This window comes from Ursus americanus, chromosome 2 (assembly GCF_024610735.1).
Source record: "Ursus americanus isolate L20-20 chromosome 2, mUrsAme1.1.p, whole genome shotgun sequence".
NCBI classification, from domain to species: Eukaryota; Metazoa; Chordata; class Mammalia; order Carnivora; family Ursidae; genus Ursus; species Ursus americanus.
In genome coordinates, this window is record NC_142128.1 from 13,379,678 (window position 1) to 13,395,026 (window position 15,349).

Here is a 15,349-nt window from a genome sequence, read left to right on the forward strand (position 1 = left end):
GGGGCTCGGGCTTTTGCCATCTTGTCCCTGGTAACCGGGGAGGTCCCCGTCAAGTAGGGTTTGGGGCACAGTGGCCGCCAGCTGGGGCTCCCGTGGGCCCAGGCTGAGAGGGGCTGGGGGGCACTGAGCACTCTTGTTCCGTGTAAAAGCGCCTTTGCAGCCCAAAGCCGCTGAAAAGCTTTGCAGAAGTTGGAGATGGTTTTCTCTGCAAGGTCTTCCTTCTGACCGCATTGCTCTTTCTCGTTCCAGAAACCAGGGAAGTGGTGTGCCATGCATGTTCACATCGCCTGGCAGATCTACCACCACCAACAGAAAGTCAAGGTCAGTCTCGTGTCCTTCTCCGGCGGGGGATGGGAAAGTGCAGGTGACGGGAGCCTGCGGGCGTGTGATCCCCTGACAGAGGAGACATTTATTTATTTATTTATTTATTTATTTTTTAAGATTTTATTTATTTATTTGACAGAGAGAGAGAAATAGCCAGAGAGGGAACACAAGCAGGGGGAGTGGGAGAGGAAGAAGCAGACCCATAGCATAGGAGCCTGATGTGGGGCTCGATCCCATAACGCCGGGATCACGCCCTGAGCCGAAGGCAGACGCTTAACCGCTTTGCCACCCAGAGGATACATTTAAACAGACCCCCTGGCAGGAAGGATCCAGTTTCTCTTGGAAACACTATTGGGAAACCTTCCTATTAATTAGGGAAACCACCCGCAAAATGATAAAACAGAAATAAACTGATAACTCCCTGATGTTTTATCTTTTTAGACGATTTTGTCATCGTATTGATCCAAAGAGCTTAAATATAGATTAAATCCTGGTGGGGAGGGGTGTAAAAAAGGTTTTGATAATCTAATTATAGCAACCAAGTGTTTATATGGAAAACGCGTAGTGTCTGGGAAGAGCTATACATGAAAGTTGTCGTTTCTGTAAGAATCGGTGCGTTCTTTTCGTTGTGTGACATTGAAAAGCTGACCCTGTGTGATGTTTCTGAGCTCCTATCAGCAATGCGTATTAAGGAGAAATCTCTTCTAGAAATAGTGTTATAGCGACCTTTCAATACGCCCGTTAGTCTTCTTGATGACCAGTGACAGAGTTCAGAGTTCCCTCAGTACCTGCTAGAACCACTCTGACCCGTTACCCTATCTGTCCGCAGATTACTTTGCTTAAACTTCCATCTGTATTTTCATCGTAAAGATGAATACGGTCCGGGCTTTACCAGGCGTTTGCGACACAGCGGGGAATAGTCAAGGTCCTTCTGCAGATGACCAGAAGAGTCACCTTCTACTGGTTGACTTAGGGACCAAAGTAACTGACAAGCCCAGATTTTACCGTCTGGATATTTACCAAGAAAGAATAGGAGAAAACAACCAATCAAGTAATTCCAATAAGTTCAACCATTTTTTTCCACAAACAAGCATTTAGGGCTAACAGCATTTGGGAGCCATTATGAGCTTAAGAAAAGAATCCGATAAATAAAGGAGAGCTGGTCATCACAGAAATGTTTTGTTTTTTAATGATTACGTGATTTTTTTTTAAAAAAAACCAACCTAGTTAGAGATGCCTGGGTGGCTCAGTCTGGGAAGTGTCTGCCTTCAGCTCAGGTCATAATCCCAGAGTCCTGGGATTGAGCCCCATGAACCCCAGAGCGGGCTCTCCACTCAGCAGGGAGCCTGCTTCTCCCTCTCTTTCCCCCCCACCCCCCCACTCACGGTTGCGTGCACACACACGTGCGTGCCCGCTCTGTCTCTCTCAATTAAATAAATCTTAAAAAATAAAAATAAATAAAAACCAGCCTCAGTAAATAAAGTCACTAAGATATTGTGCTTTGGTGCCGAGTGCCTGCTCTTTCTCCTAACATCCCGTCAGTGGGTTTTGCTCACTTTTACTTTGTTAGGCGAGGTTTAATTAGAAACCTCATGGTTTAGCTTCGTTAGCAAGTATGTGTGCTCGAAGGGCGAACTAGATTTTGATGCTTAAGTTCAATTCACTTTTTGTTCTGGATGATGTGCTTGGCGGAACGGTAGGTAAGACACGTCCTCCTTGTAGCTCCTTTGCTTAAAAGCAACGAAGGATGTTGTATATGCCACTTTAGCAACTTCTTTTCCATGAAGGTGTCCCCGGTGACGAAAAGTTTCATTATCTCCATTCAATTAGGAAGACCTCTCGCACACGAGATGGTTTCTCATCCTCCCTTCCCAGCAAACTCTTTGTAATCCCCAAGCTCCGTTTTGCTTCATGGACCTAAGTTGTGGTTAATGGGACTGTGCTGTGTACCATGCAATATTAGCACTAAATAATTTGGCAACCAAATTAAAGGAGGCACTCAGAAGATTTTTATAGATTGATAGTGAATTAGAAGCTTTGGTTTGGGGTTTGGCTATTACTTTATAGTGGAGCTTGGACGAGCGTGTTCCCTGTGGATTTGAGCAGAAATTACACTGTCCCCTTTCTCCGTAATGTTCATTTCCTCATTCTTGTAGTGCCCTTCCCCCAAGTAGTTCTTGAGGGAACCTACCACCTGCAGATTACTTACTGTACCAGGCTCAGAGGGCACTCATCTGTTCTGGCCTCTGGTTGCTCAGCGTTCGTCGGTGAGCTTATCCGTGTGTGCATAAAAAAACCGTGAGCGTGCCATCTGCTTCCAAGGGGTACTGCTTCCAGCTTGGAGTGATCGGGCTGGTTTCATTTGGAATGGGCATGGTGAATGAGCGGAATGGCGGCCTTCCGCAAGGAGGGAGTGGCAGACTTCTCTGGTGTCTGATGCCCACACAGGCTAGCCCAGATGCCTCCTTGTTGACTTCCTTGTACAGAGTGGGACAGGGACATCTTCGGGGCAGTTTGACAGAGTTTGAGGTGGCACGGGCCCCAACGGACGGTAAGCATCAGGCAAGGCTCAGAGATTGGGCAAGTGAGTCAGAAACAGGCGAAGGGCCGTGAAGAATGGGAGCCCAGTAGGTGGAGAGGTGTGGCCAAGGGAGGGGAGCTAGTCTGGGGAGGCGTGAGATTCGGAGAGAAGGTGGCTGAGAGTTATCGTGGGACATCCATGTTCCAGAGGGCTGCTGGCCTCAAGAATGATGCCAGGGTAGGGAAGGGAGGAAATTACAAGCTAGTCTCCACAGCCTTCGAGGCAGTAGCTTGAGGGGAGATTATATATAAATGGAGGGAAATAGGGCCACGGCTGCTGATGCCAAGCACTTCAGAGCAAGAGAAGTTCTTGATGGCTCACTGGGCTGGGCCCATGATCTCTTCCTTGGGTAGTCGTGGGGCAGAGGCAGGGAAAGGACCCCATGCGTTAAATGAAGATCCCTATTTGTTTCTGTTTCTTTTTGGCCTTCTTTTTTTTTTTTTTAAGATGTAACAATGATCATTGGAAAATTAGCTTGTCGGCATGCAAATGTGTCTTCATCATTTCCAGTTACTGATGTACTGTGATCTATTCGAGCACAGCAAAGAGTCATTAACAATTCATTTACACAGCAGATTATTCATGTGCAATTCCTAATAAAATGAGCTTTAAAATACTATCATTTAAAAACTTGCCAAAATGGGCCATTACAGCAACTAATAAACTACGTCGGGGGCGGGGGTGGTTTGAATAAGTAGGATGTGGTTTTACTCCTCAAGCCATACAACCTCAGAGACCGCACGCAGGTACCGTCCAGTGGCAGGCACCACTGGCCCCTCGTGGGTTGACCTGCTTTTCTGGCCTGCGAGGGAAAAATGGCGTGTGGGCCGCTCTTCTCACAGCGCTTGCAAACTTGAACCTGACTCCAGCGCCGAGCCCCAGAGTGCCATTCACAGAGTTCTCCTCTCGCGGTCTCTGCCTCTTCACTGATAGCTTCCTTTGCTGCCGTTCCTCTTGGGGTCTCATCTTTTCTTTCCCCCCCTTGCTGCTTTAGAAACAGATGCAGTCAGACCCACATAAGCTGGACTTCGGACTGAAACCCGAGTTCCTGAGCCGCCCCCCGGGCCCCAGCCTCTTTGGAGCCATCCACCACCCCCACGACCTGGCCCGGCCTTCAACTTTGTTCTCCGCCGCTGGTGAGTTCAGAGCGCCAGGGAAGAGCTGAGAAATCGAGTTCGCAGGTAGCTGAATAAATGAGGTTTGTGCTCTGGGGCTGCCGCTCGATCCCTCCCTTAAAAAAAAAAATTGCAATTTATGCTAGCCAGCAGGGCAACATCAGCACATCTAGGGAGATGGACCCCTTTTCATTGATATGCCCTCTTTCATTAAAGAAGGAAAAAAGATCATCTTTCTCTTTGGGGACTCATATTGCTTCGGCTCATTATTTGCTTCTGTATTAAACCAGTATAACTCACAAGCATGTCAAATGCTATTGAAAAAGATCAGAAAGCTTACAAGGGCACATCGATAGGAAACGGTGCCAGGAACTGTATAAGGATGTGGTTGTCCCTACTTTTGGTGCCCACAGAGCACTCAGTCACTCTGCACCGTGGTGCTCGGTCGTGCTGTTTTCCCGAGAGTCTGAGGATGAAGACAGCAGAATTAAGAGAGTTGCTGGTGGTATGGTCTGTGATGGGGAGGGTCAGTCCGTGGGTGGCTGGTTTTCTCTGCTACAAAACGGAGTGGTATTGGCCTGGCTGGTCGTACTGATGCAGAAAAGTTGCAGGACAGGCAGGGTACAGACACGTAAGGGGTCTGTTCGCTAACCTTCGAGAATACACATTCCCGAACGCCTCATAGATATGCCCTAGCAGGAGCGGTGGGAACGGGGGAGGGGGGGTCGCAGTGTCACATAGTCACCCCTTTCCGCTCCAGGTACATACACACAAGGGGCAGTGGCCCTAAGGACTCCCAGGAAGCAGGAACACTGCCTTTGGTATCAGGTTCCCTGTCCGAAGCTCTCTGGCCGTGCCGCGCTGGTCCCAGGGACGAGCTTCAGAAGTGCATAGCCCCCGTGCTGAGTAGAGTCTATTCTTCTGGACGTAAATATTCACAGGGCTCCCTGTTTCTGGTCCTTAGGGAACAAGTTTCACATCCTGCCTGCTGCCTCTCCCAGGTTTTTATCCAGGACTCGTTTTTGGTGGACCTAAGCCTCCCATTCGGGAGGGAGACTCCCCCGTTGCGGGGAAATCGTCATGATAATGGGCCTTGTTGCCACAGCAAGTCAATCACCCCTGAGGGTGGATGGAATTTGCGAAGGTCTCAGGTGTTTGTCAGATCTGTCTAGGGACATGTTTGAAAGCTTTGTTACCATGGCACCTAGGCTCTGAGACGGAGCTTCGTGAAGAGCAATTTTTGGAGAGAAATAGAGAGATTTCTCCCCGGCTTCCGTTTGAGCCAAGCAGATGAATTGGCCGCTTTTGCCTCAATAATTCTGGAACCGCAAGGCGCCCCTGGGGGCCTGGGGCTGAGGGAAGCGCCGATGTTCACCGGAGCATTAATTAGCTCGTACTGCACAGTGTGCGGCCGGAGTTCAGTCTGCTGGCAACACTCTCAGCACCTAACGGACACGCTGGGCTGTGTTCTTCTGGTAGAGATGAAGCACCCTTCCTGCACCGCCCGGGCGGAGCCGAAGCCACCGTCCGAGGCCCAGAGGATCGCGCCTCGGGCGCCTTCCAATTCTGGGAGCCCGCGGCCGTGACAGACCCCCCTTGCTCTGTGGCTTCCTCCACACCCGAGGCCCCACCAAGGCCTTGGAGTGCAGGGAACAGCGATCAGAACAAAATTGAGGTCGCAGGGTGTTGGGAGGGACCGCAGTCCTCCATTTAATCCGCTTTCCTGAGGGACTCTGTACTTGTTTGTAGGGCTCCGTGCAAGAGACTGGAGTAGTTGTTAGTCCGTTCATTGAGGCCCTGCCTCCATTCCAGAAGGTCATCTTTTTCAACAGAAGCAATATTGGATTTTGCCCCCAAATGGTAATTTGGTGAAACTTTGAACCGGTGTGAATAATTCACACCCATGTGTTCAGTTCAGCTACTTTCCAGCTTCCTGTGGGGAATTCGTGCCTGACACAAGCTCAGGGGGCTCCTTCAGCGGAGCCCGGCCAGTCTGGTCTCCGGAGCCGAGCCTGCTGCCCAAGAGCGTGTCTCCCCCGCTCCCGGCTGCAGCATAACGAGCCGGTCGGATGCCCTCAGCTCTTGCAAATACCATCCTGCTTCCCAGGCACGCACCCTGTCTCTCTCCTTCTCTCCCTCTCTCCTTTCCCGCCTTCCTCCGGGACAAGGACAGTGTGGCTCCTTGTTGTGTAAGGCAGAATCTGAAACAGTGGAGGAGATGTGGACGATGGGGATACCAAAGGAAAGAAGACCACTGAGCTGGCACGGAGGGCCCCAGCGGGCTGATAGAGGCCGATAGCAGATTGGTCGGTGTCCACAAATGTAGGGATAAAGGGGCTTTTCCTGGCACCGAAGCTGGAGAGCTGCTTGGAGGACTTCATCGCCCATAACCTGACGCAGCACACGGTCATGGGTCTCGTAGGGCCGGGCCTTCCGGATGGGCCCGTGACAACCAACACGCTTCTCTGGGAAGGGGCTCCGCAGGGCCCAGAGCCGGGCCGCCCAGACGTGCCGCTCTGTGACGGCCACTCCTGAGCCGAGGATGATAAAATGTAGTTTCCAGATCAGTGTTTCTCAAAGTGAAAGACTTGCCCCCTAACGTGTTGTGTGAAGAAAGTATCCTGTGGCCAAATGTTCCCCTTTCGGAGAACGAGTGAGCCCAGGAACGTCCTGGCGGCTCCAGCAAGCCCCTCAGTGAAGAACCTTGCTTAACACTTTGTGCCTTGGCATTTGAGCCTCTAACTTACCTGGTTATAGAATCGCCCCCCCTTGCGATATTTCTCCATGCTTCTAATACTGTGTGTCCACGTCTTGCCAAAGGAATAACTGCTCTTGGGTGGTGGCCAGCCCAGCTTGGAAGAAGGGCAAGCCTTCTTTTCTGCTCCCTACCCTAAAACATGCCGTCTCCCGCTGTGTGGCCTGGGTGGACTTCGGCCTCATCCTTGTTTTAACGTATTCTCTCCCCTCCTCATGGGGCCCTTAGGCAGCTAGGAGCCAGCTGCGTGCAGGAGCTGGCTTTCTGGAAGAACTGATTCTGTCATATTTGGCTTTCTAGGTGCTGCACACCCAACCGGGACCCCTTTTGGGCCACCCCCCCATCACAGCAACTTCCTCAACCCTGCCGCTCACCTGGGTGAGTTCCCACCGGTGATGGGAAATGACATGTGTGTCTCAGAAAAGCCTCAGTTTGCCACGGGCCCGCTGCACTTCGGGGCAAGTTGGCCGTCGTCCTAGACACCTCGGTGACTACTTAGGGCGATGATGGCGTTCGTGGAGAAGTTGGAACGCCTGCCACCCGTCTTCAGGATTTCGCAGTTCTTATACCACAGTCTTATAGTAGTGGATGCGTGCTCAGTCGTGTTCCCGTCTGAGGTGACCAATGGCGCAGTGGGAAGGAGCCATTGCTGCCCACTGGGGCAAGGTGGTGAACTCCCACCGCCTGTCCCAGGGCGCATCCGGGAGGTGGAAGGAAGGAGAAGATGATGTTACGAGGAGACGTTACGTGCTATTTCATAATCCCCTCACGTTTCACTGTGAATCCATCTTTTCCTAGCAAGGGTGCACGCTTTATTTGTGGCCTCTATTTACTGGATATCTTCTGCGAGCGTACAAGCAGGTGTACGCAACGGTTCACACGACCACGGGGTGTCTGCACGGATGCCCCTTCACAATTTCGTCACTGGGGGACTTAGCTTAAGATGTCCTCTGATTGGTTCTCATAGAGCCTACAGAGTACTTTCCTCTCTCATAGGGAGGACAGGGCAGGAGGGCCTCTTAGGACACTGTGGCTTGAGCGATACTCTCTACCTGGCACAAGAGGAGTGGGGCAAAATGCACCGTTCTGGAAAAAACAGCTCCTGTGAATAGTTTGCTAATCGCACAGTGAAACCTTCTGCACGGTCAGGGACAGATTGGGTCTGAGTGTAGAGAGGACAGGGGTCCCACATCGCCTTCCCACTCCTGGGAAGCTCTCACGCTCCTCGCTCAGCCCAGTCCTGCAACCGTTTCCTTCTTCCCGATCTCTTTGCAGAGCCTTTTAACCGTCCGTCTACGTTCACTGGCCTCGCAGCGGTTGGTGGCAATGCCTTCGGGGGACTGGGAAATCCTTCAGTTAGTGAGTACCTCTGACTTTTTAAAAATCTGCCTTGGACTGTGTATCTCCTCTGATCTGTCTATGGCTCAAGACCTTTCTAGCGAAAAGGAAACTATCCTCGTGGGACACAGATTAGGTTATATCCGGAAAAGAAGGCGTTGGCAGGGAAGCCAGGGGGGAGGGTGCTTTGACGGGGAAGGCAAGGGAAGCCCGCTGTTGCTGTGTGTTACTGAGCATCAGGAGAGGTGATGTCACTGACTGAACTCCAGAAAGTCGCTTAGGCTCAGTCTTCAGCCATATTCCATCCCTACCCCCCCAGGACTGTAGCTACAGCTCCCAGTGGAGGGGAACCCACTGTTCCATTCACCTCACCTTGGGCATTCGTGGCACTGAGAAAACTCAACCAAAAATAGCAGGGAAACAGTACCAGGCTGAGGCTGGCCCCGAGTGGGCAGCATCTCGTACTCGCCATAATCTGGGAGGATCATGTCATTTTCTACTAAAAAGTACCTCGAGTGGGGAAAGAGGTCTAACACCTGCTCATTTTTGAGTCACTGAATACTCAACCCATGGTCTCCAGGCGGTTCCGTCCCGCGCAGAGACCTTACCTGTCTGCTTAGGTCAAGGCCCCCCTCCGGGCTTGATGACACCTGTTTCCATCTGCTAACGCTGTGGGAAGAGTGGCGGTCCCGTTAGCGGGGTTGTGGGTCGAGGATGAGCTTGAACGTGCCTCTTCAGTGAGCCTTGTTCATCCGAGTCACCCCACGAGATACCCCCTTCTGCATGCTGAGGACTTTTGCATGCACCAGACGTGTTCGATTCGATGCTCTTGACACCTGTCTGGTCCCTGTCCTCTTGAATCCCCCCCCCACCCTGTCGCCTTTGGTTAAAGCACAAAAGCTGTGAGCTACCTCTCGAGTGTAGGACAAGCGCTCCTCTAATGCATCTGTTAATCTCCTTTCCTTTTCCAGCTCCCCATAATATGTATTCATTTTAACTCTGAGTGCTGTTAAAAGTTTTTTGGTAAGTACCTTCATTACGGCAGATTATATAATTTCTCTTAAACCTTTTTGTTCTCCACTTCACCATTTCAGCACCCAACTCAATGTTCGGCCACAAGGATGGCCCCAGTGTGCAGAACTTTAGCAACCCTCACGAACCCTGGAACCGGCTACACCGAACGCCTCCGTCGTTCCCGACCCCTCCGCCCTGGCTGAAGCCAGGGGAGCTGGAGCGTAGCGCGTCCGCTGCAGCTCATGACAGAGATAGAGATGTAGATAAACGAGACTCATCTGTTAGTAAAGATGACAAAGAAAGGTACGGAAAGAACCCGTTCTCGAGTCCCACTGGGGAAGCCCGCCGTGTGCCCAGGACGGCCGTCCCCCCGCCCCGTCCCAGCCTCGTGCTCCGGCTGGCCGTGTGGCCTCCGCTCCGCGCTCGGCCCGGGCCGGCCCCGCAGGCCCCGAGCGCACCCCCTCGGCCCCGTAGTGCCCCGCCAGCACCGTAGGCTATGACCGCAGCGCAGCCAGAACGTCCCGACCCAGACCCAGACCCGCCCGTAGACCCTCCGAAGTCCCCGCGAGCGATAGTATGTCCGAACAGAAATCTTTCTCTCCGAGACAGCGAGCTGGAGCTCTGGGCCGAACACACACAGCATGAATCAGTACCATATTTGCTTTCAAGTTCGTGCAGTCCATTAAATCATCCGTAGGTTTTTTTTTTCCTCTCTCTCTCTCCCTCGCTCTTTCTTTTTGTTTGCTTCTAGAAAATTCACATTTGCATTGTCTCATCATATTTTTCTCAGATTTTGTTCAAACTCCAATCCTGGGCTCACAGAGGACGGATAAAATTTGGTGAACCTAGGTGCGGAAGCACATCGGCCAGCGTTTCTCGTGCGGGTTCTGTTTCGCCAGTGGGTTAATTAATTTGACTAACCGTTTTTTTAGCTCTGTACTTGGTAACCCATGCCTATAAAAGGAATCGCCTAAAAGAGGAAAATGGCTTAGCGTGTTTTCACCGAAGAATGTCCTAGGCGTTCTTAAGCGAGCGTCCCTTTCTGTTTTCTTTCTGTAGGCGATTTTCCTTTTGAACAAACTGCTAAGCAGGGGAAAGACAAGATATGTTTGACAGAAAATCCCTAATAACATGCTTCTTTGGGTGCTTAGGTTTCAAATATGATCCCAGTCTTCCATTCCTCTTTCTGTGTATGGGGCGTCTGTGTGCACGCACACGCTCACTCGAGATTTAAAAGAACTCCACTCCGCAGACTCTAAATGTGTCAGATTAGTATGTATTCCTTGTAGGTCATCCTTCTAACTGATTGCTCTCTTATAAAAGAGAAAGACACATTTTTCCTTCCAGACAGTATGTTAAAACTCTCTTAGCCAGTGGGAGGACCATTACGGCGTGTCATCATGTGAGGCGGGCCTAGCCTGGGCCGGGAGCTCTCTTTGGGCACTCCGTCCAAGACGAGAAGACGGTGTGGCCGCAGACCTTTTCACATCTTTCTTGACGGAGTCAAAATGGCCTTTGGATTCCAGTCCGGAAACTTAATAAAACCCACTCTTTCTTATTCTTACCTTTTGAAGACGCCCCTCTTAGCCTTGCATGTTGGCTAGAAACCAGATCTGTAGGGGCACCGTCCTTGATTCTCTCGCGTTGTGAGCTGCCGAGCCAATGAGGCGCCTCGCTCCTCACCTCGGCCCGGTGTGCCCAGTCCTGTCTTCCCTCCCGCCGTCTGCCTTGTTGTCCTTCCGCGCTCGGGATCTTCTGCCCCAGACGCTTCAGCCCCCATCCCACACAGGTCCCTAAGTTTCTTCTTCCACATTTCCATTCCCGGATGCTCTTAAAATTGTTCTCCATTTGTCCCCTGCAGTCTGGGGACCCCTCTTTTCCTACTGGCTTTCCTCCGTCTTCTCCTCCGATTATGGCCTTCTTGTCCTTCCTGAGGCAGAAGCACTGTTCGCAGCCCACGAGCCCCAAACTTCAGAGCCCCCTCACGTGCTGCATCCTGGAGGAGGCCCTGAATCTGCGTCCTTTACCCTGAGACGGGTCACTCTTCCTGGTGTCAGGAGATTGAAGCTCCTGGCACGTTCACACGAGACCCTTCCTCCCTCTGGCTCGGTATCGCAGAGCTGGAAGGAGGGTCGTCTTTGCGTTCGGGCTGCTTGGGCCCACTTAGCTCTTAACGCTGTGATCCTAGGACTGCAGACAGGCGGGCTGTATTGTCGCGTCACCGTTACCACGTTGGTCCACGTCCACTTGCCGAAAGCTCTTCGTCTGTGGTCTTGCTGGAGGCAGGCGAATCTCACATATGGAGAGAATTCTTTCCCCCTGAGGCCCTCCCACCCCCCTCATCCCTAGCACTTCACCCCCGCAAAGCTTCCTCTAAAATCGAGGTGAGTAGGATGAGGTGGCTGGATCTGCAGGGCACATCTGGCGGCCTCCGTGACCACGGGAAGCAGACCCGAGCCTGTCCTTCTCACACCACCATTTCATCGGCAGCCCTGCGCCAGGCCGGCCGGCCCGTTTCATTTGCTTCTCTATTTCCCTCTCTCTTCCTCAGGGAAAGCGTTGAGAAAAGACACTCCAGCCACCCTTCACCAGCACCTATCCTCCCGGTGAGCACCCTGGGACATAACCGTAGCTCCACTGAACAGATCAGGGGTCATTTGAACACTGAGGCTCGCGAGAAAGACAAATCCAAAGAGAGGGAGAGAGACCACTCAGAATCCCGCAAGGACCTGACCGCCGACGAGCACAAGGCGAAGGAGGGCCACCTGCCCGAGAAGGACGGCCACGGCCACGAGGGGCGAGCCGTGGGCGAAGAGGCCAAGCAGCTGGCCCGGGTGCCGTCGCCCTACGTGCGGACCCCTGTCGTGGAGAGCGCCAGGCCCAACAGCACCTCGAGCCGCGAGGCCGAGGCGCGCAAGAGCGAGCCGGCCTACGAGAACCCCAAGAAGAGCTCAGAGGTCAAGGTGAAGGAGGAGCGCAAAGAAGACCACGATCTGCCTCCGGAGGCCCCGCAGACCCACCGGTCTTCGGAGGCGCCTCCTCCAAACTCCTCGTCCAGTGTGCACCCGGGGCCCCTGGCGTCGATGCCCATGACGGTGGGGGTGACGGGCATTCACCCCATGAACAGCATCAGCAGCCTGGACAGGACTCGCATGATGACCCCTTTCATGGGCATCAGTCCCATCCCGGGCGGAGAGCGCTTCCCGTACCCTTCTTTCCACTGGGACCCCATACGGGACCCTCTGAGGGATCCCTACCGAGAACTTGACATTCACCGGAGGGACCCGCTGGGCAGGGACTTCCTGCTGAGGAACGACCCTCTGCACCGTCTCTCCACGCCCCGGCTGTACGAAGCCGATCGCTCCTTCAGGGACAGGGAGCCTCACGACTACAACCACCACCACCACCACCACCACCACCCCCTGTCCGTGGACCCTCGGCGGGAGCACGAGCGCGGGGCGCACCTGGACGAGCGGGAGCGTTTGCACATGCTCAGAGAGGATTACGAGCACACGCGGCTGCACTCGGTGCACCCCGCCTCCCTGGACGGACACCTGCCGCACCCCAGCCTCATCACCCCGGGGCTCCCCAGCATGCACTACCCCCGGATCAGCCCCACGGCGGGCCACCAGAACGGACTGCTCAACAAGACCCCTCCGACGGCAGCGCTGAGCGCGCCCCCGCCGCTCATCTCCACGCTGGGGGGCCGCCCCGTGTCCCCCCGCAGGACTACTCCTCTGTCGGCAGAGATGAGGGAGAGGCCGCCTTCCCACACTCTGAAGGACATCGAAGCTCGGTAAGGAGAGCGGGACACGAGAGAGGAAGGAGCCGCTCTACGCCAACAGGACGGCGGACCTGAGAGAGGGAGGGGGAGAGCGAGCGAGCGGACTGCTACCACGGACTGGGGGCCGCGCGCCCCCGCCTCCTCCCCTTGTAAAAAATGTATAGACTCAGTGCAGATTTTGAAATGTTTTTTGTATATTATATGTTGAAATTTTTCAGATCTTTTAGCCAAGTCCTATGTTCTCATGTCCCTAACTCTTTTGGTTTCGCATATAAAACTTTTTTTGATTTGAACCAAAACAGCGAAGATGACAAGACACAGCGACGCGGTGATGACGGAGGGGGGGAAGCAGCAGCGCGCGGCTCGGCGTGCCGAGCTCCTTCGGATGGGAAGGGAAGGCCGTGTACATAGTTGTGTAAAACATGGCTTCGTGAGCTAATGGTTCATATATGCAAAGGGTAAGTTGAAAGCTTTACTTTGTACAAATGTAAATAGATAAAGAGTAAGTAACATAATACATTAATACTTCTTAAAATGTGCTATTTGCAGACTTAATATCAGCGAGCGCGGTCGGCTCCGGCCGCGTTCCCATATATTGTTATAGACAGCTAAACCCTTCAACTATGCAATGAATGTTAGGGCTTCTCTCAAAAGCCCTCCTGACTCAAAGGAGCCTTTTCAAATCCATTTACAACATACTTAAGGTCATATTTTCCCTGAACAAGCACTTACGTGCTATGACTCTGTTTTCCTTGCTTGTTTTTTCAAACAGAGAAACCTCTTATTTTGCAAATCGGACCCCAGGCCGAAAACTTGGCTTTCGAAGTTGTCACTTGCGGGGCCGCGGTGGTGGGGGTGGGCGTGGGGGTTGGGGGGGGACCAAGGGCAGGGCAGCCAGTGCCAGGGGAGGATGGGAGTGGTCAGATGCCAAAAGCAGGGGACACAGACAGGCCGCCAGCATCGCGTCACCATCAGTCACGTGATTTCACACACCTCCTGTGGGAGCCATGCGTTTTTTTTCGTGTGTCCTATTTCCTATCTGTACACAGCTCCTCGTTTGGAAATGAGATGCGATCACACCCAAACAAATCCTGAAAGAAAGCTTCGCGTTTTCTCAGATGATGGATATGTTTTTCACCGTATTCAGTAACCGGTGGGTTGAAGGTCCACGTTTGCCGATGTGACTCGCTGTGTTCCCGTCGGTAATAGAGTCTGGGAAGAGCCACACCAGGTCCATCTGGCCCCGCGCGCTGGGGGGTCACAGGGGGTGAACGGTGGCAGAGACAAAGTCTTGCGTGTGCGTGTGGTTTTAAGTTCAGATCAACCTTCATGTGTCCTCATAATACTTTTATAATACATTAAGCCTCTTGTCTACATATTTGGAGAGAATATGACTTTACTAGCAGAGAAATACAATATATCTTGTCTACTGGACTGTAAAATATATGTATGAAATAAAATTAGTTCCATTGGGTCTTCTAGTATATTAAAGTGCTATCTGATGTTGTTATCCTGTTTTTGCAAAAAAGAAAAAAAAAAGTTAACTACAGACCATTGTTTCTAATAAGCAGAGAGATCTATTTTAGTAGTAAACTGAAGGTTTAGTTGTGAGCCTCAGATTTTGTGAACTCCAGATGTTGTGCAGTGGTTTTTTTGTTTTATTTTGGTTTGGTTTTTTTGGGGTTTTTTTTTTTTTTGGTTTTGGTTTTCGTTTTCGTTTTTTTAAAGACAACAACTTAAAAAGAAAAAAAATCCGAGGGATATGAACACTGGAACTGTAGTGGTAGTTTTCAGTATTGTAAAGAGACTGTTCTATACAGACCTTTTTGCTGTTTATCCCGTATGTGATAAAGTCCTTTCTAGACCCTATGTGAAAAGACACGTGAAAACCGACTGACTCCTCAGCATGCTCTCGTCGGCGGAGCCTTCTTGTGTAATGTAAACTGTGCCATGTTATTAAAAGATGTGAACCAAGCCTCCAGCTGCTTGTGTGTGTGGGATGGCCATCCTTACCGTAGGGAAGAAGCCATACTTGCAAGACCGGGCTCGTGGAAAGAAACGCCTCGAACCCAGCCCGAGCAAGGACGCAAGGCTGACCTGTGGGGGCCGGGCCCCCCCTAACGCGGTTAGCCACCCGCCGGTTCGTTTCTGTAAACCTTTGCGCCCTGACCCATCAGTTGTGATCAGTTGTGCATCTGATGTTCTTCTCTTTTTCTTTTCTTTTCTTTTTTTTTTTTTTTTTTTTTTTTCAAATTTCTGGGATGGTCTAAGCAAGATACTGTTGAGTCACAGGAAGGGACTTGTGGCTCTTGCAGGTGATGTGTGCAGGGGGGGCCTGGGCCCGCCTCAGAGCTCCGCATACCCTTCATCCACACTGATGACAGCTCATTTCGGGCCTTTGACAACGGTCTTTGCTCGCTCGTTGCTTGGCGTTTCAA

General features: G+C 52.0%; 1 protein-coding gene across 5 annotated transcripts in view; it reads left to right on the plus strand.

Moving 5' to 3' along the window:
- Positions 1-14,885, plus strand: part of AUTS2 (activator of transcription and developmental regulator AUTS2) — a 1,104,184-nt gene extending 1,089,299 nt beyond the window's left edge. For all 5 annotated transcript variants that reach the window (XM_087868306.1, XM_045786143.2, XM_087868320.1 and 2 more), the window contains 6 exons: positions 250-321; positions 3,900-4,041; positions 7,076-7,153; positions 8,051-8,134; positions 9,208-9,430; positions 11,679-14,885. In XM_087868306.1, coding sequence (XP_087724432.1) covers positions 250-321; positions 3,900-4,041; positions 7,076-7,153; positions 8,051-8,134; positions 9,208-9,430; positions 11,679-12,927 — 1,848 coding nt within the window. In that variant the 3' untranslated portion in view covers positions 12,928-14,885. The remainder of the gene's footprint in view (positions 1-249; positions 322-3,899; positions 4,042-7,075; positions 7,154-8,050; positions 8,135-9,207; positions 9,431-11,678) is intronic.
- Positions 14,886-15,349: the final 464 nt, after the last annotated feature.